General features: G+C 35.7%; 1 protein-coding gene across 1 annotated transcript; it reads right to left on the reverse strand.

Annotated features, from left to right (window-relative positions):
- Positions 1–19,721: 19,721 nt before the first annotated feature.
- K441DRAFT_660500 (uncharacterized protein) lies at positions 19,722–20,683 on the reverse strand (the record flags this gene model as incomplete). Its single annotated transcript, XM_067648709.1, has 3 exons — positions 19,722–20,012; positions 20,225–20,326; positions 20,651–20,683. Coding segments are annotated over 2 exons (315 nt in total), but the record flags the coding sequence as incomplete, so codon positions are not given.
- Between the last annotated feature and the right edge of the window lie 2,687 nt (positions 20,684–23,370).

A 23,370-nucleotide genomic window follows, 5' to 3' on the forward strand; every position in this document is an offset into this window, starting at 1 on the left:
ATCTATAAGGTATAATAGATAGATGCTTTTTATACTATCTTTAATGCGGAAGTAGACCGGAAATATAACAAAAAGAAAGCTACTAGGCGCGACTATTAGGAACTAGACCCAATAGGCCTACTATATAGATGGAGTAAGGTTTAGGTGCTATAAGAAGTAAATTTATAACAGAAGATTCTTATAAAGAATTATAATAATTCTCTAAGCGGCCACTATAGTTAAGCTAAGATAGTGGAATTACTTTAGCGTAAATACTATTGGCGAAAGCTTAAGTAGTAAGTAAAGGAGTATATTAGCTATTATAAAAAGCGTTAAGTATATAAGATCCAAAGGCACAAGCCATAGGGTCTACTTAAATTAGTTCCCCCTACTAGTAAGCTATAGCAATATTACGCCATAGACTTTATTACAGATCTTCTACTACCTAAAGATAGCTAAGGATAAATATACAATTTGGTCCTTATACTTATTAATAGGTTTTTAAAGTATATTTAATAACTTCTTGTTAGTAAGACAATTAATATAAAAGCGCTTACCAGCCTAATTAAGAAGAAATGCTCTCTTAAAGTAAATTAGCTATACTCTATTATTACTAATAGGGGCAGCGTCTTTATAAGCTAATACTAGTTAGATCTATACTTCTATTAAAAGATAAATCACTATTATAGTACGTCTTTTTATTTATAGATAGACGGATAAATAAAATGCTAGAATTAGGAACTAGAGTCTTACCTATAAATATATTTAAACTATTAGTAAGATAATCAGTATAAGCTACTTCCATATATAGAGTACGCTTATAATTTAAAGTAATATTTATTATATCGGTTTACACTAATCCAAATTACCTATAGTATTTAATTATTAGGGTTTAATAATATACCTAATAATTACTAGCTAAGGCTGTATAATTAATTATAGAATCCTACTAGGAAGTTTAAGGATGTTTACTAAAGAGTATAAGGATACCTTAAGGAATAGGAGAAGTAATAAAAGTATGCAAAGTAGAGCCTATAAGATGCCTAAGAGTAATAGAGACGTTAGTATAATTATAAGCACTAGGATAAGTATTTCGGAGTAAGTAATAAGGTTCTATTACGTTTAATAAATATTAAAACCCGTTAACTATTAAAGAAGCTTAATATAAGATACCTAGGTCCCTTCTAAGTTAAAAAACAAATTAGTAAGCTAGCCTACTGTCTCTAACTACGCCTATCTATGGCCTATATATATTTAGTGTTTTATATAAACCTACTAGAGCTATAGGATAGACTACCGCTAGAAAAGAACTTCCGTCTAGGCCTAATTAAATACCCTAAGGTAGTGGGCGAGCGGTATAATGTTGAAGCTATATTATACTATAAGTTTATTAAGAATAAGCTTTAATATAAAGTTAAATAACTAGGCTAGCCTACTAAGGATTCTATATAGAAACTAGAGGATTACCTTAATTATTATAAAGATATTTTAAAAGAATATTAGGACTAAGGTTTATAATCTACAAATTATAGAAAGCGCTTTAATACTATAGTATTATTATAACCTATAAAGAAAGCTTGTAGTAGGCCGCAAAGAGACTCTAAAAAGTAAGAAATAGGTTAAATTAGATATAGAACAGATAGGCTCCGGAAACTATAGGGATAAGGCTACAGCCTAAGGCAGGACAGGTCCTTAGCCTTTTTATATATATAGTATAGAATTAACAGGGTATTTTACTAGAACTATATTCCTAGGGCTTCTACGCCCTTTTTAAAAGCCTTATAAGGCCTTTCTAAGCACTTAATTAAGGTTCTTAATTGCTACTATATATAAAAATAAATCCCAAATACCTAATTAAAAAAGCTATTATACCTTATCCTTACGAGTAGGATTAGTATCTATTAAGCTACTAAGTAATGGCTAACGAGAATAGGATTTAGACCCCTTAGTAGGGGTATAGGTAGGTATAAAAACAGGGGTAGGATAATAAGGTGTAGCTAGGGCAGAGATCCTTAAACGATTAATACTAATATTAGGTCTAAACTAATACTAATAAAGCTCTTATGGCGTAAGCTTATAGTTAATAAAGATATACTTAAGCCTAGAATAATAGAGATGTTAGCTGGCTAGTATAATCTAAAACCACTAAGACCTTACTACGGCAACTATTAGTTACCTATCTACTAGGTACCTAAAGGGTAACCTACCTAATTGTCACGGAGTCTGTAACGGGACTAGCCCAGTTATAGTAGGAATGTCTCGGTAAAATACTCGACAGATAAATTCTGACGCTTTGACCAAATTCTGCTAAATTAATTAAATTTTACTAAAGTCTGTTAAAGACCGCGTGCGTATATACGCACGCATTAACCACCAAGCCCCTAACTATTTAATTATATAATTCTCTTGTTATTCCCTTCTCTTCTTTATATAACGTCTTGTTCTTAGCAAGAACTATATACCCTTAGATTTAGATAGAATTTATATTATTTCTTTAAATCTTCCCCAAAGTCTCTCCGCGCCCTTACATTACGTTATATTAATACTAATACCCTTAAAATAGCAAACGAACTTAAATCTGCCACGTTAACTATTATAGCCCTAGTTAGGGAATAAATAACTATAATGTAATAGTCCTTTATAGATGCCTTAGCCTAGTAACGAACTATACTAGAAGCTTAGTATTAGCAATTAATTAAAGCAATATATAAAAAACTCTATAACGCCAAAGTACTTACGTTAGAGACCCTAATAACAATACCTATAAATAAAATTGAAATAACTATATATAAACCCGACCTATTAAATATAAACCCTAAACTAGTAACGGCAGCTTAACCCGTACCTATAATAAACCCAGTACCTACTACAAAATCTAAAAAGCTCCTTAACCCTCTAATATTTAATAGAAATTAAAATAACCTACGTCCCTTTATAACTAAGCTCCGTCTTAAACTTTTAATAAACTATAACTAATACCCTACTAAAGCTAGCAAGATTAGCTATGGAATGTCTTATTTAAGTAAAGACACTATATAAACTATAGACCTATTCTTCTGTAACGGCACCTTTATTAATTTTAAAGTCTTTATCTCTTTACTAGAATAAATATATAATAATACCAGCCGCGAATATATAGCTATTATTAAACTTAAAAACTTATAATAACGGAACCAAGACTTTACTAGCTTCTTTTTAGAATTTTTAGGCCTTATTAGTAAACTAGATTAAAATAAAGCCGCTAGAGTTACTACTCTCCGTTAAGCTATTTTAGATAAAATTAGAGTATAGTTAGTAGGTAAAGAACTGCTAAAGGATTTACTCGAATTTGCCATAATATATTAATAAATTAATAAAGACCTTTAATATAATAAATAAACTTATTCCCTAAAGCTAACTATACCTTATGTTTAAAACTTTATAAAACTAGTATATACCTTAAAGCGTAATCCGTTTCTAAGACCTAAAAGCCCTATATATAACCCTATAGACCTTAACGCCACTTAATTCTATATACCCTTAGGAACTAATAAATAAAGAATATAAGCCGTAAATAAAGAATATTTTAGATATAGAAAAAAGGGATATATTTAAAGGGATTGCCAAACTTACCCTTTTAAAAAGGTCCACCGTAGCTCCTTTTAATCCTTAAGTTATACTTATTTTATAAATTATACTTATTCTATAAATTATACTTAGTCGCTATAAAGTATCTTACCTTTAGTTAATTCGGAAAATAAATCGTCCTAGGGCTAAGTTACGCCTTAGAATAAAAAGTAGAAGAGTATAAGTGTCTAGGCTTTTTAGCGCTAATATATAATATAACTCCCTTAATATACTTGGCGAAATTTAAATACTTAGAAAATAAAAGGAAGTATAAATCCTTATAGATAGCGGAGCTACTAGTATAGGCTTTATTAATACAAACTACGCGAAAACTTAACGCTTAAATTTAAAGAAACTTAATAAGCCTTAAGGCCTATAAGGCTTTAATAGCAAGCCTTTAATATACAGCGAACTAATGTACTACGCTCTTATAAAGATGCGGATAGGCAAATACCTTAAATATATTTCCCTATTTATAATACCTTTAAAGTATTATAAGGTAATACTTAGATACGGATAGCTAAAACAATATAACCCTTTAATTAGCTAGGTTAAAGAAACACTAAAATTTCATACAACCTACTACTAAAGTTATTACTTAAAATACCACTTACCCTATAAATATGTATATAACTATTTAAATTTAATATAATATAAATTACCCTTGCTATAAACCCCAAACCAATATAATAAAGTTATAACTACTAATTGCGGTAAAGAATGTAAAGATAATATATTAAAACCCCTTAAAATTTATATAATATAAGCCGCACCCTTTTATTTATTAGCAAGAAAATAAGACTATATAATCTTTACTATAACACTAGAAAATATTAAGAAGGCGTTAGAACTAAAGCAATATATTAACCCCTAACCTCTTATACTTAAAGAATATTATAATCTAATTAATATATTTAAGAAACGATTCGCAAACTAACTACCCCTATATTAAGATAAGCACGATTTTAAAATAGAACTTAAACCTTGTATAACGCTAAAGTTCGGCCTATTATATGGTATATTATAAGAAGAGCTACTTATAATATAATAATACCTTAAAGAGCACCTAAAGAAAGGATTTATTTACCCTGGTTAATTACTATTCGCCTTACTTATACTATTTATTAAGAAACCTAAAGGAGGCTTAAGGTTCTATATTAATTATTAAGCCCTAAATATAATTATGATTTAAAACTAATATCTAATTCCTCTACTTTAAGAAATGCTTAACTACTTAGTAAAAGTATAATACTTTATAAAGCTTAATATAGTTACTACCTTTAATCAAATTTGTGTTTATAAAGGAGATAAGAAGTATATAGCTTTTTATATATAATAGGGACTTTTTAAATACTTAGTAATGCCGTTTAGTATAAAGAATGGTCCCAGTATGTTTTAGTAATACGTTAATAATATACTTCGCGAATTCCTTAATGTATTTATTACCGCGTATATTAATAATATCTTAATCTATTTGTCTTTACCTTCTAAGCATTAAAAGCACGTCTAAATAGTCCTTAAATGCCTATAAGACGTAGGCTTATGATGCGATATTAAGAAATGCAAGTTCTACGCGTCTAAAGTTACGTACTTAGGCCTAATTATATCCCGTAACGGAATTAAAATAGACCCTAAGAAAATCGCTAAAATTATAAACTAAGAAAGTCCTAGTAGTATATAAGACATCTAAAGATTTCTAGAATTCGCAAATTTCTATTGTTAATTTATTAATTACTTCTTAAAAATTATTTAGCTATTAGTAAACTTAATAAGGAAGAATATAAGATTTAAATAGACTACTAAATGTAAATAAGCTTTTAACGACCTAAAATATTATTTTATAACTGCTTTAATTCTCGCCCACTTTAATCCGGACCTTTATTGTATTATTAAAATAGACTTATCTAATTATATACTAGGAGGAGTGTTATCGCAATATAATAAGAACGGCGAGCTGCGCCTAGTAGCCTTTCTCTCCCAGAAACTTACCCCTACTAAATTAAACTATAAGATATATAATAAGAAACTACTTATAATTGTTAAATACTTTAAATAATGGCGTCTAGAACTTAAAGGATTATTATTTCTAATATGCGTATTAACGGACTATAAAAACCTGCAGTACTTTATAACTATAAAGCAATTAATACAGCGCTAAATTCGTTAGGCCGAATACCTCTTATAATTTAACTTTAAGATTATATACCGACTTAGTAAACTTAATTAGAAGCCTAACTTATTAATATAAAAATTATAGGACTTATCTGCGAACGCCTCTAATAAACGGATTATAAATTAATTATAAATTCTACTACCCTCTAAACGCTTTAAGAAACTACGCCCTATATTTCTAGACGTGAAGCTTAATAGGAATAACTTGGAAATTAATAAGTAGGATATAGAAATTAATAAATTAATAGAACATAAATATAAGAACGACCTTTGGATAGCAGATATAATAAAGGCAATTTAAATAGAGAAATGGCAATATAAGGATATTATACTTACTAAATGCAAAATCCGTAATAATTGGTTATACTATTAATAGAAGATAGTAGTCCCAAATTCTAAACCCTTATAATTTAAGATACTTAAGTTTATATACGATTTCCCTATAGTAGGGCATCTAGGCTATATAAAGACCTATAAGATTATCTAATAAGTATATTACTAGCCTATAATATATAACTATATATAAAAATATATTTAAGTATATAGAATATACGTATATAGGAAGACCTCTTATATAAAGAAGTAAGGAGTACTTTAACCGTTACCAATTCTAATATAAAGATAGCAAGATATCTTAATTAACTTTGTAGTTAACCTACCTAACAGTAATAGGTTTACGAATGTTATAGTAGTTATTAACCGCCTTATAAAAATGCGATACATAATTCCTATAGACTTAATTAATACAATATTAGTAGCTGAATATTTTATTAAGCATATCTTTAAGCTATATGGACTTCCTAATTTAATAATATCCGATTATAGAAGCTAGTTTGTTTTAGACTTCTAGTAAGCCTTATATAAATAATTAAGTATATAAATATAACTCTTAACTATATTTTATCTAGAGATAAACTGTTAAGCTAAAATTATAAACGTAATTATAGAACAATACTTATAAATATGCTGCTCCTACCTATAAGATAACTAGAAAAAGTGGCTATCTTTAGCTAAGTTTACTGCGAATAATATAAGAAATAAATTAATAGGCATAACGCCGTTTTACGTAACCTATAGATAAGACCCTTAACTTAAATTTAAATTATAACCCAAAATTAATATAATAGAACCTATAATTAAGAGGATTTAACTTATTAACGCGTATAACTTTGCTAATTAAATAAAGTAGTTAACGGAATTATTATAAAGTAAATTAGCGTACGCTTAAATAGTATAGGAATAGCATACAAATAAAAAATAAGCTCCTATGTAGGACTTTAAGGAAGGTAATATAGTTTACCTAAATATATAAAACCTAAAGACTTAATAACCCTTAAAGAAACTAGACTGGAAGTTTACGGGCCTATACTAAATAAAAAAAAACTAAGCCCGAACGCTTATAAGCTTAAACTGCTAACTAAGATAAAAATATATTTAACGTTTTATATAAACTTACTATAACCCTTAAAAGGTAAACCTATAACTTGTAAAGTGCTATCGCTACCTCCTATAATTATTAATAACGGTAACGGTTCTTACTTTATTAACTTAATTAATAATATATAATAGAAAATACAATCTAAACAATTTAAACTTCTTATTAAGTGTAACGGAACCTTATAGCAGGAACTACAATGGGCTCGTTAATGGGCTAGGTGTGTAGGAAATGCAAATACAAAAGTTGGTTAACGTAATAACAACTAGTAGAGTGGTTGCCTAATAGATTAACTCTAATTATATTCTAAGAATTACTACAAGAAAGGAACTATCTAGGTAGGGATTAAGGGTCCTTAAATACACAACCGTACTCCTAAGAAAGTTATTACTCTATCTGCTCTATCTGCTCTATTTACTCTATAATAGATCTTATAGATTATATAGATTATACAGATTATATTACGTAACTCTGCTTACCATTCCTTATTATATGGTTTTACGGGTTTTATCCTAGACTATACTTATATTAACTAACTAGCTTCTTCTAACTCCTCTCTAAGTAGTTGTAATATTATGCTTAAAGCGTCTATAACACTATCTCCCTCCTCTCCATCTTTGTCCTTAAAGATTCCTAGCATCTTTAAGTTGTTTACTAGAGGTATAATATCCATCTAATTAATTTGGTTAATATTGTTACTTATAATACCTAAAGCACCTTCTTTTTCCTCTATAGCCCGTCGGTCTTATACCATTGCTGTAATATTATCTCTTAGTAAGATAATACTATCTCCGTATTCTTATTGCGCGAAAGAGGGGCTAGTTTACGTTATATTGGTAAGTCCTTTATCCTAGCAACCTTCCTTTTATTTAGAGTGCACTAAAGCAAACATTTGGTTATCCTATAACGTTCGCTCCATCTTTAATATTAAATATGCGCGACCTATTACTTTTAATAGTTATTTAGTTCCCTAATTAATTTATCTTAGGGTTTTATATTTAGTTTAAGGCAGAAAAACTTAAGGGTAATCTTGCCGTAGTGTTGGCGGAAGCCTATCGTTAATTCAAAGAGTCTGCTTATGCCCTTAAGGCTTAGCAGTCTACCTTTATAAAAGTTTAGCGTCTTTAACGCGTTCGTAAGAAGGTTCGCTCTAAGGAGTGAAAACTTATAAAATAAGGTCTTTAGGAACTGGGTAATAAAAGAATAAATTCTCCTCTAATAGAGAAGGAAATAGATCTAAGTAGTTCAGCAACTGTTTTTCTTGGGTCCCCCTTAGGTAACTCGTTCTTTAGCGATCCTTTTTTATTAATGCTGCCTAACCTAATCTCTTCTAATACTCCCGTACCTTTCCTATAACGTTCTTTAAATTCTCTAATAGCTCCTAGGTAGTCTTAGTATAGCTTATCCACTTAACTTTATACTATATTTCATTGTTAACGTCCTTATAGCTAATAATCTTTAAAACTTACTATTTATCTTCTTCCTGTCCTCTATACGTGTCTGCTTTATAAACTAGTAGCTTAATATTCCCGTATACTAGTTCTAGCATTATAATATACTATATAGGGTAGATCTTTATTTTAGCTAGTAGGTTTAACTTAAACGTAACTAGTGAAATCCTCTACGTAATTTTAAAAGGTCCTAGTCTAACGTAGTCCAATTTCTTACTTAGTTGTTAACTCTTAAAATTTTTATATAGTAGCTATACTTTATCTCCCTCCTTAAGATCTAGTCCCTTAGATCTCTTAGCATTATAGTACTTTTTTATTCTCTCTTATACTTTCTTTACTAATTCCATAAGGTCTACATAAAGATTTATTAATGTCTTTATTCTTTCTTTAGCTGTACTACTTATTTTCTTTACTTGCCGTAGTAACAACGATATTCTTAGCTTATATCTATAATTTGCCTTAAATAGTAATATGCCTATTCCTTTTTAAGGTGTTATATTATATATAAACTATATAACTAGTAATAGCGATACCTAATTATTTTATGCATAATTGATATAATGCCTTAGATACTGCTTTAGCGTCTAATTTAATCTTTCTATTTAACTATCTGTCTGTAGATAATATGCGGTAGAAGTTACTGCTTAAACTCCTTGCTCCGCTAAGAACACTTCTTAAAATGCTACTACGAATCTTAGATCTCTATCCGATATAATTTTGCTTAATACTCCATATCTTATAAATACTTCTTTAACGTAGATTCTAGCGACATCTTCTACTAAGATTTCTTCTGTATATGCTATGAAGTATCCCCACTTTGTAAGCTTATCTACTATTACTAAGATTATATCGTAATCTTATCCAGTAATAGGATCTTTTAATTTTGGCAACTTAATAATAAAGTCCTATAATATAACCTCCTATAGTCTTTCTGGTGTTTTAATAGGTTATAGCCCTCTATACGGCTTATACCTCGTTAGTTTATTTCTTTAGCAATCCGGATATTCCTTTATAACCCTTCTAGCTATCCTCTAGATTCTATTAATAATGTACTCCTTCTAGAGTCTCGACACTAAGCCCGTAGCTCCATTATATCCTTAAGTTAGTCCCTTATAGAAGTCCTCCACAAACTACTTTGCTATACTTCTTAGGATATACCTTACTTCTCGATTTTCGTATATATCCGTTTATAAATCTTCTAGCTATACTTCTAGAATTCTTTACGCCTAAAAGCTTTTTGGTGTCTTATAGACCTTCTCTAGTTTATTATCTTCTTAAGTTGCTATAATTTTTAGGTAATTGTACCTAATTAATCTGTCTATATCTTTTCATAATAAAGCCCCTAATAGCTTTTCCTTATTTTATAGTTTAGCTTTACGGCTTAGAGCATCTGCCCGTATATTGTCTGTGCCTTTAGTATACTAAATCTTAAAATGGTATTCCGTAAGTATCTCTACCCATCTAACCTGTCTTTAGTTAAGTTCCTTCATCGTTAGGAATCCTATTAGGTTTTTATAATCCGTTTTAACTATAAATGGTTTCTCTATGCCTTATAAGAATACTCTCTATTTTTTTAATACTATAACTATACCTAACAACTCCTTATTATAGATGTTATAGTTTAACTCTAGTAGTGTTATTTTCCGACTATAGTATGCCACTAGGTGTTATCCATCTTAATACCTTTATATAAAGCACGCCCCTAGTATATAGTCTAATATATCTATTTCTATAACCGTCTCTAGTCCTAGTTAATAGATCTTAAGAACTGGCTCCTAGGTAAATAACTCTTTAACTTTCTTAAAGAGTTCTCTTTACTCTTCCCCCCATGCCTATAGTTCTTCTTTCTTTATTAATCGTGTAAATGGTTTAATATCCTTTAACCACTATACTATAAACCTTCTACAGTAATTGCAAAATCCTAGAAACGATCTTAACTATATAACGTTCTCTAGTTCCTGCTAATTTACTATAGCCTCGATCTTCTTTAGATCTATACTAAGTTGGCCTAGTTTAATAATAAATCCAACAAAATTGGTCTTCCTAGTAAAGAACTCGCATTTCTTAATTGCTACTAGTATCTGTTCCTCTTATAGTCTCTTTAAGACCCATTTAACGTATTCCCCATGTTCTTCCTTAGTCATTAAGTAGATAATAATATTGTTAAGGTATACTATAACAAATTCATCTAAGTGTTCTCCTAATATATTGTTAATACGCTTCTAGAACGTTACTAGTGCGTTTATAAGCCCGAATTACATAACTAATAGTTTGTATAGTCCTTCCTTTAACCTAAAGGCTGCCTTCTATTCGTTACCTTCCTTAATCCTAATCTAATGGTACGCCCATCTCAGATCTATCTTTATGAAGATTTGCGCATTACCTATCCTATCTTAGATTTCGCTAATTAAGGATAAAGAATACCTATCCTTCCTAGTAATACTATTTAACTATCTATAGTTAATACACAGCCTTAGTTTGCTATTTTTCTTTAGTACAAATAGTACTGGATAACCCGCTAATAACTGCGATGGTTTAATGTATCCCTTTTATAGATTTTCCTAAACAAACTCTTTTAACGCTCTACCTTCTTTTTCGGTAAGCTTATAGATTAGAAAGAACCTTAAACTTATTCCTAGTTCCAATTCTATTTTATAATCCTATACTATATATTCTAACAGCTTTTCACTTTCTAGTAACTATAGTTTCTTACCGTACTTATAGTATCTTTTTAGTACATAGCTTAGTTCTTTTTCTATTTCTTTATAGGTTGCTCCTACTTAGTACCATACTAACTTAGCTTATTGTTATATCTTGCGGCGTTAAGTATCTCTAATATTGACCTAACCTGTAATCCAATTAATCTTTAGATTGTATTCCTGTAACTAAGGTATACCTAATACTACCTCATCCCGTCCTAATAGTAGGATATCAAAAGATATCTTAATTTGTCTTCCTTTAATAGTTATCTAAATAGGTCCTGTTTTAAGATTAATAATCCCTCCTCTATAGGTTATTAGATCTCCTAAAATTATAACTAATAGGTAAGGTTACTCCTTTTATCTATAAGGTAGTCCCATTTTCTTAACTACTACTAGTAAGATATGGTTTCGCGTTGCTCTACTATCTATTAGCGCTTTAAACTGCTAATCTTACTAATTAATCCGTAAATTCAAGTATTGTCCTTAAATTCCTTTAAGGGTCTAAGGCTCTACCACTGGCTCCCTCTAGTCTTATAGGCCTCTACTTTTCCCAACTATTAGCTGCTTAATTCTAGTGCACTTAACTTGCTCTTTAGCCAATGCCTAGTTCGTTTTTTATCTTTAATATACTATAGACACGTATTTTCTAAGCATTCCCACCACTATTGTCCGTCTAAGCATTCTTCCGTAAGGAATCTTCCTGGTTAAAGTACTAAACTTCCTTCCTCTTAGGTCTCTATTGGATGCCATCTATATATATATTTAGCATTCCTATATTATTGCTCGTCCGTTATCTAGTATATCCTTATAGGGTATTTCCAATTCTTTTCTTTCGGATTCTTATGCATTTTATATATATTGTCTACACACGCAATCCATAATAACGTATAGTGTGCTAGGTGCTTTAGGTTAACTCTTAGCTTATCTTTATTTCTAAGTTTAAACCTTTATCGTGCTGATCTAAACGTTATAACTTTATTCGCGGGTACTAAAATACGTCTTTTACTTCTTTAGTCCTCTAAACGTTCCTCTAGATCCTTTAACATTATAATTAAGGCTCCTTTAATATACGTTATGGCCTTCTCTATAATTAGGTGGTCCTAAATAACTTTTTTATCTAACCACATATAGAAATCTTCCCACTTATTATTATGCCTTTGTCTATACCACTTTTAGTATAGCTACTAGAGTATATATAGTCTGTCTATAAGGAAATATCTCTTTATTGCTATATCGTAACAGCCTTTAGTATATCGTTCTTTAAACCTAGTAGGAATCCCTAAATCCTCTTCTTATTCCAGTTTAATAAGCCACTTAGCCCTTAATATACCTACTTTCGGCCTATTAGTAATTCTTCGTACTAGTGCTCTGTCCTTTATACGTCCTAATATACTAAATCTTCTGTTTAGTTTCTATTCTTACCACGCAATAATTCTTTACCTAAATTCTTCCATGGTTTCTTTTGGTTTGCGCCTTACGCTCTAATCCTTAAAGTCGTCTTACTTCTTAATCCTAGTATTAATTTTTTAATCTTTAGTCCGAACACTTTGTTTAACTAGTAAATCCTTTAGGTCTATATATTCGTCTCCTAGTCTAGTTACTATTTATACTGTAGATTCTCTAATCTATAAAGAAGCTCCTGGCCTCTTGCCTATAGGTATCTTAATTCATACCCCAAATCCTTAACCCTTTGGGTTCTTTAATCCCGAGCTTGCTTCTAACTTAAGTTTAGCCCCTACCTTAGTCCAATTAGGCTTAACTAGTGTCCTCGTCTCATCTTAAAAGTCCTAGATCTTACTTATCTCGTCTTAAGAATCTTATATCGTTAGGAATTCTTATCCTAAGCTTATTTATATATCTTTAAACTAAGCTACTACTCTACTCTATTAGTTTCTGTCTATTATAGGTCCTTAAGCTTACCTTATCTTATCTTAAAAATCTTAGTTATCTCTTATCTCATTTTAAGAATCTTAAGCCTTTAGCCCTTTACCTTTATCGAGTGCCAAAGTAGTTTACTATCCTACTTCTTTTACATCTTATAAAGCGATAGACATCGTATCTAGTGGGGTTTTAATCCCTACTAATGTTCCCTATTCTATAGTAGAATTATCCTCTACCTCTAGTATAATATCTCCGAGGTCTACTCGCTCCTAGTAAGCGGCCCTTATTGCCTTATTATCACGGAATATTTTACCTAAGTCGAATTCATTGTCCTTAATGTCCGATCTGTAAACTGGTTCGTTAGTTCCTCTGTATCCTATAGGTGCTGGCTCCTATAGCCAATAGCTTACGCCGTACTTAGCGTCTTTATAAATTTGGCATACGTTATTATAATAAAACGCAAAACTTTTAATTAAACATTCTTTTGTTCCTTGCAGTATATTATCGTCCCTTTATACGTGTATGTCGTCTACTAGTTTCATGCCTTTTACTATATAGTAACTCTGCCCACTTCTATAGTCTCTAATATAATGACCCTATTTTCCGCAATTTATGCAAGCTCCTTCTTTAAACCATTTCTCTTGTTATAGAGTCCGCCTAAATGTCTTCTGCTATTAAGATCCCTAATTTAGCCTTTGCTCCTTAGACCTTTAATTACCTAATCCTTATCCTCTGGGTTTCTATAGTTTACTCTATCTCTTATAGGCTTCTTTGGTACCACTTAGGTCTATTAGCTCTACGCCATACTATAGTTTCTAACTTAGCTTTTATCGTTGCGTACTCTACGCCTTATATAACTATAGAACTCTATCCTAACCCTTTTTAGCCTGTTCCCTTTAGTAGATCTAATTATTAATCTTAATCGCCTAATCTATTAGTTCCCTTAGGGTGTCCGCATCTTCTATTAGGATAATCGCGTCCTAGACTTTAGCCTTAAGTCCCTATTTATACTATGCCATAAGCGCCTTATTATTCCACTCTACTTATATTGCTAGTGTCTGGAACTATATCGTATACTTAATTACTAAAGTTCGTTATACGAGATTCTGGAGTTTTCTTTCCGCTATAGTTGTTTCTTCCGGGTCTCTAAATATCTACGTAAGTCGTTCTACGAATCCTTCCTAACTTAAGAACATAAATCGCACGTCTTAGTTAGTGGTCGTCATTTCGTTTACCTGTATTTCCGTAAGGTAGGGTTTAAACTACTTAAGTGCTTTTCCTAATAAGAATAGTCCTGTATAGGCTATCCGATCTACAGGTGTAGGTAACTTTACTCCCTCCTATAAGACCTTAAAGTGCATTTGCGTAAGGAATCCTTTAAGCTTTAACCTCTTTCCTATAAATCTCTTAATTAATAGTAGCTTGATCTTTACCGCTCCTATCCCGTTAAGTCTTTCTTCCAATACTATATTATTAGCTGTTAACTGGTCGACTATTTCCTATAGCTGTCCGATCGTCACAGGTTGCTATAAGTTAGTATCTGCCATACTAGTGTCACCTTCTATCCTTAAAGTAGTTGCTGCCGTCAATGGCATCATAGTGGCTGCTTTTGGTGGCATGTTATTTAACTTCTTATATTAATACCGTAACTAGGTAGTAATTGTATAACGGAACCTTATAGCAGGAACTACGATGGGCTCGTTAATGGGCTAGGTGTGTAGGAAATGTAAGTATAAAAGTCGGTTAACGTAATAACAACTGGTGGAGTAGTTGCCTAACAGATTAACTCTAATTATATTCTAAGAATCACTACAAGGAAGGAACTATCTAGGTAGGGACTAAGGGTCCTTAAATACACAACCGTACTCCTAAGAAAGTTGTTACTCTATCTGCTCTGTCTGCTCTATTCACTCTATAATAGATCTTACAGATTATACAGATCATACAGATCACATCACGTAACTCTGCTTACTATTCCTCGTCATATGGTTCTACGGGTTCCATCCTAGACCGTGCTTATATTAACTAACTAGCTTCTTCCAACTCCTCTCCAAGTAGTCGTAACATTGTGCTTAAAGCATCTGTAACATTAAGTAGGAAGAATATAAAATATATACTTAGGAAACCTATAACCAGATTAAGACCAACGCGCCTTCCCTAGTAAAAGAATTCCACGAAGACTATCCTTTGCGGCCTACTTTAGCTAGATAGATATAATATAAAGGCAAACAACTGCTACCTAATATAAATAATAGCAGGAAGCTTAAAATTGAAAAGAACTTAAAATATATTATAACGTTTGTAATATAATTACGTAATATATAAGATATTAAGGAACTTTAACTAGCGGTTAAAGTTATTTAATTAGTTAGATTTACCTTACTAAAACCTACTACGAAGATATTAGTTTAGCTCACCGCCTTAACTAAGCTAATAGCGATTTTCTATACTAGGTATAGAAATCCTAATTAGCCCACTTAACAATTAGAACTAGTAAAATCCTATACCACCACTTAACGCGAAAATACAACACGTAATAAGTTATAAGTATTAACTAAAAATAAATTATTTAGACCTTTGGCTAAAAGGGGGGGTACTATAACGGGACTAGCTTAGTTATAGTAGGAATGTCTTAGTAAAATACTTAACAAATAAATTCTAACGCTTTAACCAAATTCTACTAGATTAATTAAATTTTACTAAAGTCCGTTAAAGACCGCGTATATATATACGCACGCATTAACCACTAAGCCCCTAACTATTTAATTATATAATTCTCTTATTATTTCCTTCTCTTCTTTACGCAACGTCTTGTTCTTAACGAGAACTATATACCCTTAGATTTAAATAGAATTTATATCATTCCTTTAAATCTTCCCTAAAGTCTCTCTACGCCCTTATAGAGTCAATAAAGCAGTTTACAAATAAGCTTAATTGCTAGCTATTGACCGTGCTAAGTATATTAACGCGTAATGGTTTAAGACGTTCGATACAGAACAGGAACAGGTTAGGAAACGTTGTTAAAGATATAGGGGTTGCGATAGTACGTGCGTAGGTGTTACCGGACGAACGTACGCGGGTGACTCCTATAACACTAATAACGTATTATATTATGCTTTTTTAAAACCTAACGCGTATACGCGAACTCCTTCCTATAGTAAACGGCAACCTTCTTCTTATTACTTCTATCCCTTACCCTATCCTTAGTATACTAACCTTATTTTTATATTAAGCGTTACTAGCTAGCTTACTAAGAGTTATAGGTGGTATAGATGGCTATAATATAATCTTAAATTTAACCTAGATATTTAGCATTAGCGCTTAAATAGGAGAGAGCCTGGGTAATATAGTAGTTAAAGATATTAAAGGATTGTCGCTAGGCTATTAAAGCTTAAAGTTAGTAAAAGAAATCTATTAAGGATAGAAAAGCTTATCTTAATGTAACTACCACTTTTAGTACATATACACGAGAATTCCGTTAAATTTTCCAAGGAAAATTTCCAAATTGCTGACTTACAGCCAGCAATTTGGTTCCTTGGGTAAATTTAACGGAATTCTCACGCCTACGGCGGGCTTTTGGCTTTGTAAACTCAGTCTGCCCTATTGCTGCCCTGCTACTGCCCTACCGCTGCCAGTACTGCTACTGCTACCACTACCACCACTACCGCCACCACTGCCACTACTGCCACTGCCACTGCTGCTACTGCTACCACTACTGCCAATTCTAGTACTGCTCTTACTGCCCCGTTCCCCGCCCCCGCCAATAGCCTGTACCCGCTGGTACTTATATACCCACTGCTTATAAAGCTGCCGCCGCTGCACCTATCGTTGCACCCGTTATTACTTACGCTGTTTATACTGCTCCTCTTGTTATAGCTGCTCCTGTGGCTTAATCTCCTAAAGGTAATTATCTATAGTTAATGGCCGCCGCTTAAACCAATCGAGCGGTCCCTAGCCCTTAGATAACCGTGTAGTAGTATAAACCTCCTCTTCGCCAGCCTACTGTACCCATTGCTATAGATATATATGCGCTAACTCCCGTAGCGGAGGCCGGTGCTAATTTAGTAGTATCTGCTTAGACCTTTAGCGTAGAGCTTTCTTATTTATAAGGCAGATCTTACAAGTTTTAAACTGACCAAATTGGAACGGTTGGCGCAGCTGGTTACAACTAGAGCAGTAGCGTAAAGACTATTGCGGAGACTGCTGCAGAGGCTGCTGCGGAGGCTCTTATAGAGGCTCTTACGGAGACTGCTACGGAGACTGCTGCGGAGGCTGTTGCGGAGACTGCTGCGGAGGCTGTTATGGAGGCTGCTGCGGAGACTGCTGTAGAGGCTGTTGCGGAGGCTGTTAGGCCTGCTTCTTCTCCTTCCTCTCCTTTTGCCTATACTGGTAGTAAATATATGCAGTAAGGCGGAGACCGTTAGAATTAAAGGGGTATTTAGAAATAGACCTAGCGTAACGATAACAGTCATAAAATAAGCGGTTAAGGGGGAGATCTATAGAGTAGTGGTAGTAATAAGGGTTGCATACACGGTGGTTACGCGGTGGTTGTGTACGCGGTAGTTGTGTACGCGTAGTTATATACGTACGTGATAGTTTCTAGACAGAGCTCCATGCACGGCTCCCCCTGGGCCGTTGGAGAGCCGTTTATACGGACAATTACATAGGCGATTATATTGGCGATGGTAGAGCCGTTTGTAGGGTGTTCGTAGAGACGATACAGAGCCGTTCGTAGGGCCGTTCGTAGAGATAATATAGAGTCGTTTATACGGACGATTGTACGGGCGACTATATAGGCAATGGTAGAGCCGTTATAGAGACAATATAGAGCCGTTATAGAGCCGTTTATAGGGTCGTTCGTAGAGCCGTTCGTCAAACGATGTAGAGCCGTTCGTTAGATGATACAGAGCCATTCGTACAGACAATTGTATGGGCGACTGTATGGGCCATAGTAGAGCCGTTCGTAGAGCTGTTGCAGAGCCGCTATAGGGCCGTCGTAGAGCTGTTCGTAGTCGTTCGTAGAGACGATGCAGGGCCGTTCGTAGAGACGATGCAGAGTCGTCGTAGAGCCGTTCGTAGGGTCGTTTGTAGAGACGATGCGGAGCCGTTCGTAGGGCCGGTCGTAGAGACGATGCAGAGCCGTCGTAGAGATGCAGAGCCGTCGTAGAGATGCAGAGCCGTCGTAGAGATGCAGAGCCGTCGTAGAGATGCAGAGCCGTCGTAGAGATGCAGAGCCGTCGTAGAGATGCAGAGCCGTCGTAGAGATGCAGAGCCGTCGTAGAGATGCAGAGCCGTCGTAGAGATGCAGAGCCGTCGTAGAGATGCAGAGCCGTCGTAGAGACAATGCAGAGCCGTCCGTACGGACGATTGTACGTGCGACTGTATGGGCAATGGTAGAGCCGTCGTAAAGCCGTCGTAGAGCCGTCGTAGAGCCGTTATAGAGCTATTCGTAGAGATAAGATTTCCTAGTATTAGTGCTGCATGTTAGTAGAGCTTTAGAGCTCTAGATAGGCTTTAAGTAGAGCTTCGTGTAGAGCTTTTACGGAGTATCGTGCAGAGTTTTTACGGAGCTTCGTTAGAGCTTTTGCAGAGCTTTGTGCACCCTAGAGCTCCAAACCTTTACATTAGTATAATATTACTTAACCTTAGTATATTTAAATGAAAGTGGTATTATTTTAAAGCGTTTTATAAGCTCTATAAATCTATTACAATAGAAACTTTATATAGGTAATACTAGGGGGTACATCGCAAGTGCAAGTATCAAGGTCGCTCGGTCGCGAATTAATGGGGTAGCACGTCCCTCATCAGGTGACCAGTTTTTTTTTAGACCAATTGGAAACTTAGGTTAGAAAGTAATTCAGTATATATAAGACGAGAAATCCGTTAAATTTTCCAAGGAAAATTTCCAAATTGCTGACTTACAGCCAGCAATTTGGTTCCTTGGGTAAATTTAACGGATTTCTCGCGCCTGCGGCGGGCTTTTAGGCTTTAGGGACGAAGTCCTTTTAAAAAACTAAGTAGCTGCCCTACTGCTATGCTACTGTCCTGCTACTGCCCTACTACTACCCTACTACTGTCCTGCTGCTATCCTGCTGCTGCTACTACTGCTACAGCTCCTTCTCCTCCTCCCGCTGCTGCCGCCGCTCTTGCTCTTATTGCTGCTGCTCCTACCTCTGCACCTAATGTATAGCCTATACCCACTGGTGCTCATATATCCCCTATTGACGAAGCTAGTAGAGCTGCTTCTGACGTTGCTTGCGCTGTTTATACTGCTCCTCTTATCGTAACTGCTCCTGTGGCTTAATCTCCTAAAGGTAATTATCTATAGTTAATGCCTGCCGCTTAAGGAGCGGTTCCCAGCCCTTAGATCTCCGTACGGTAGTATAAACCTCCTCTTCACCAGCCTACTGTACCCATTGTTATAAATGTGTTTATGCTAAATCCCGTAACGGAGGCCGGTGCTGATTCTATAGCGTCTACTTAGACCTTTAGTATAGAGCTTTCTTATTTATACGGCAGATCTCGCAAGTTTTAAACCGACCAAATTGGAACGGTTGGCGCCGCTGGTTACAACTAGAGCAGTGGCGTGGAGACTGCTACGGAGGCTGTTGCGAAGGCTGTTGTGGAGACTGCTGCGGAGGCTGCTGCGGAGACTGCTGCGGAGACTGCTGCGGAGACTGCTGTAGAGGCTGTTGCGGAGACTGCTGTGGAGGCTGTTGCGGAGACTGCTGCGGAGGCTGTTGCGGAGGCTGTTGGGCCTACTTCTTCTCCTTCCTCTCCTTCTGCCTATACTGGCAGTAAATACATACAGTAAGGTAGAGACCGTTAGAATTAAAGGGGTATTCAGAAATAGACCTAGCGCAATGACAACGGTCACAAAATAAGCGGTTAAGGGGGAGATCCATAGAGTAGTGGTTGTATACGCAAGGGTTGTATACGCGGTGGTTATGTACGCGTTGGTTGTGTACGCGTTGGTTATATACGCGTAGTATACGCACGTAACAGTTTCTAGACAGAGCTCCGTGCACGGCTCTCCCTAAGCCGTTAGAGAGCCGTTCGTACGGACGATTGTATGGGCGATAGTAGAGCCGTTTCGTGGAGCTGTTTGTATAGGCGATNGTACAGCCGTTCGTAGAGTTGTTCGTAGAGCTGTTCGTATAGCTGTTCGTAGAGCCGTTATAGAGCCGTCGTAGAGCCGTTNGTGGAGCAGCTGTAGAGCCGTTCGTAGGATCGTTCGTAGAGCCNTCATAGAGCCGTTGCGGAGCNGTCGTAGAGCCGTTCGTAGAGACGATGCAGAGCTATTCGTAGGGCCGTTCGTAGAGACGATGCAGAGCCGTTCGTAGAGCCGATGCAGAGTCGTTGGTACGGACGATTGTATNGACNATTGTATAGGCAGTAGTAGAGCCGACGTAGAGACGATGTAGAGCCGTCATAGAGATGATACAGAGCTGTTCGTAGAGACGTCCGTAGGGGCGTCCGTAGAGACTTTCTAGTATATTAGTGCTGCGTGTTAGTAGAGCTTTAGAGCTCTAGATAGGCTTTACGTAGAGCTTTATACAGAGCTTTTACAGAGTATCGTGCAGAGTTTTTACGGAGCTTTGTGTAGAGCTTCGTACAAAGCTCCGTGTAGAGCTCCGTGCACCCCCCGTGAAATTTCTTCCGCAGAGCTTTAAAGCTTTACATCGGTATAGTATTACTTAATCTTGGTATATTTAAATGAAAGTGATACCATTTTAAAGCGCTTTACAAGCTCTATAAACCTATCGCAATAGAAATTTTATCTAGGTAATACTGGGGAGTGCATCGCAAGTGCAAGTATTAAGGTCGCTCGGTCGCGAATTAATAGGGTAGCACGTCCCTCATCAGGTGACCAGTTTTTTTCTAGACCAATTAGAAACTCAGGTTAGAAAGTAATTCAGTATATATAAGACGAGAAATAAGCAAATTTTCTAAGGAAAATTTCTGAAATTGCTAACTTATAGCCGGCAATTTCAGTTCCTTGGAAAAGTTTACTTATTTCTCGCGCCTACGGCGGGCTTTTGTCCTTTAGGACGAAGTCCTTTTAGGACGAAGTCCTATTACTACCCTGCTACTACCCTGCTACTGCCCTACTACTGCCCTGCTACTGCCCTACTACTACCCTACTACTACCCTACTACTGCCCTACTACTGCCCTACTACTGCCCTACTGCCCTACTGCTGCCCTACTACTACCCTACTACTGCCCTACTGCTGCCCTACTACTGGCCTACTATTATAGTGGTGACGTAAGGCTGCCTTTACGTGATAATCGCGTAATATAGATTTATACAATTAATCACATGACGTATATTAACAATAGCTATTTACGTCGTCGTTGTCGTTATTATTGTCTTCTTCCTTAAGCAACAGCACTATTACCACCACCATTACTGCCGCTGCTGCTACTGCTGCGTCTTCTGCTCTTACTCCTGCTGCTACTACTACTACCGCTGCCGCCACCACCACCACCACCACCACCATTACCACTACCGCCGCTGCCGCCGCTATGTCCGCGCCCGGCCGCCGCCTCTTAGTGCCGCCGTCCGTGCCGCTGCCGTTATAGGCTAGGGTGCCTACGCGCAGGACTTCGGTCCTAGCAGATAAGCGTACTAGTAAGTATTAGTACTATAAAAAAATTTAAGAATTTAAGAAGATACTAATATATAAATAGCTGCTATAGCTATAGCTGCCGCCAGGGCCCTCCCTGCCCCCACTACTACCGCTACTACTACCGCTACCGCTCCCGTCGCTCCCCCCGTGGCCGGCTTTACGGCTATTAATTAGCCCGCCGCCCTCCCGCTACCTACCGCCCTCCCACCCTAGAATCCATTGCCTACCGCGCTCGCTGCTGCCGCTAAAGCTACTACCGCCAATACGGCCACAATACGGGCGCTACATCCCCTACCGCGCGTCTGGGGCGTGTCTCTACAGTAGGCTTCTAGCCTAGGTAGAGCTCCTAAGGTTTATTAGGGGGTCCGCCTTAAGGCCAGGGCCCTAAATACGGAGGTAGCCCTAGCGTAAAGCCGGGGTATAGTAGCCCCGTAGGCTTATACGTCGTACGCGCAGGGTAGTGGCCTATTTATAAAGTATGTATTAGTCGCGGGCTAGCTACGCGGTAGCTATACTAACTGCTATTATAGCAGCAAAGGGGCGCGGTGCTTCTTCTGGGCCTATAAGTTAGTAATATAAATAGTAAAAAGCATAACTAATAAAGATAATAGCGTCTGCCCCCACCGCAGCCACTGCCGCTACCACTACTACTATGCCGGTCCGCCACGGCCGCGCTTCCTCCCGCACCTTAGCGCCTCCTGCTACCGCCGCCGCTGATAATAACAACGATAATAACGATAATAATGACGATAACGATAATAAGGAAGAGGAGGCCCTGCTTACCCGCGCCTATCCCTATTTTAAGCAGCGCCAGTAGTTTACAGGGCTACTCCACTATTTAGCGGATATAGTTAAGGAGTATAAGGGGTAGGGGAGGAGGTAGGGGGTAAGGGGAAGAAGGGTTTACTAGGCCCTGCGGGGCATTTATAGATAGTTTACTAACCCTATAGGGCAGTTATAGAAGTAGTTGTTTAAAAAAATAATATACCTTATTACGTAAGTAAAACTTCTGGATATATAATATTGTCTATAGTAGTTTAATTTAGGGGAAGTAGTACTAAAATACTATTTACGGTAGTAACCTAAGATAGGGCAATATAGAGCTGCCTATAGGTAAAGACCGGTATACGTAAGTTAACGCTAATAAAGTTAAAGGACTAACCCTACGACTTATTTATAGTTATAGTAAAGTATAACCAAATTGGAAACTGCCTTCTACTAATAATAAACGGCAGTTCTCTATCTATAGAGGTAAGCTTAATGTAAGGGATTAGCCATGTTAGTGACTTAGTTAATTAAGGCACAAGCACGGTAAGAGGTGTTAGCGACTTAGTTAATCGAGGCATAAGCACGGTATAAGGGACGTGCAAGCCTATATAATTAGATTATCTATAAACAAGAATCTAAAGCTAAAGAAAGAAAAGGAGAAGAAGGGGAGCGCCGCTCGAAGCTATATACGATCTTCGCGTTACGTGACCGCAATATGCGGCAATCTGTGGCAACTTACCGGTGC

This window comes from Cenococcum geophilum, assembly GCF_001692895.1.
Source record: "Cenococcum geophilum 1.58 unplaced genomic scaffold K441scaffold_23, whole genome shotgun sequence".
Classification (NCBI taxonomy): Eukaryota; Fungi; Ascomycota; class Dothideomycetes; order Gloniales; family Gloniaceae; genus Cenococcum; species Cenococcum geophilum.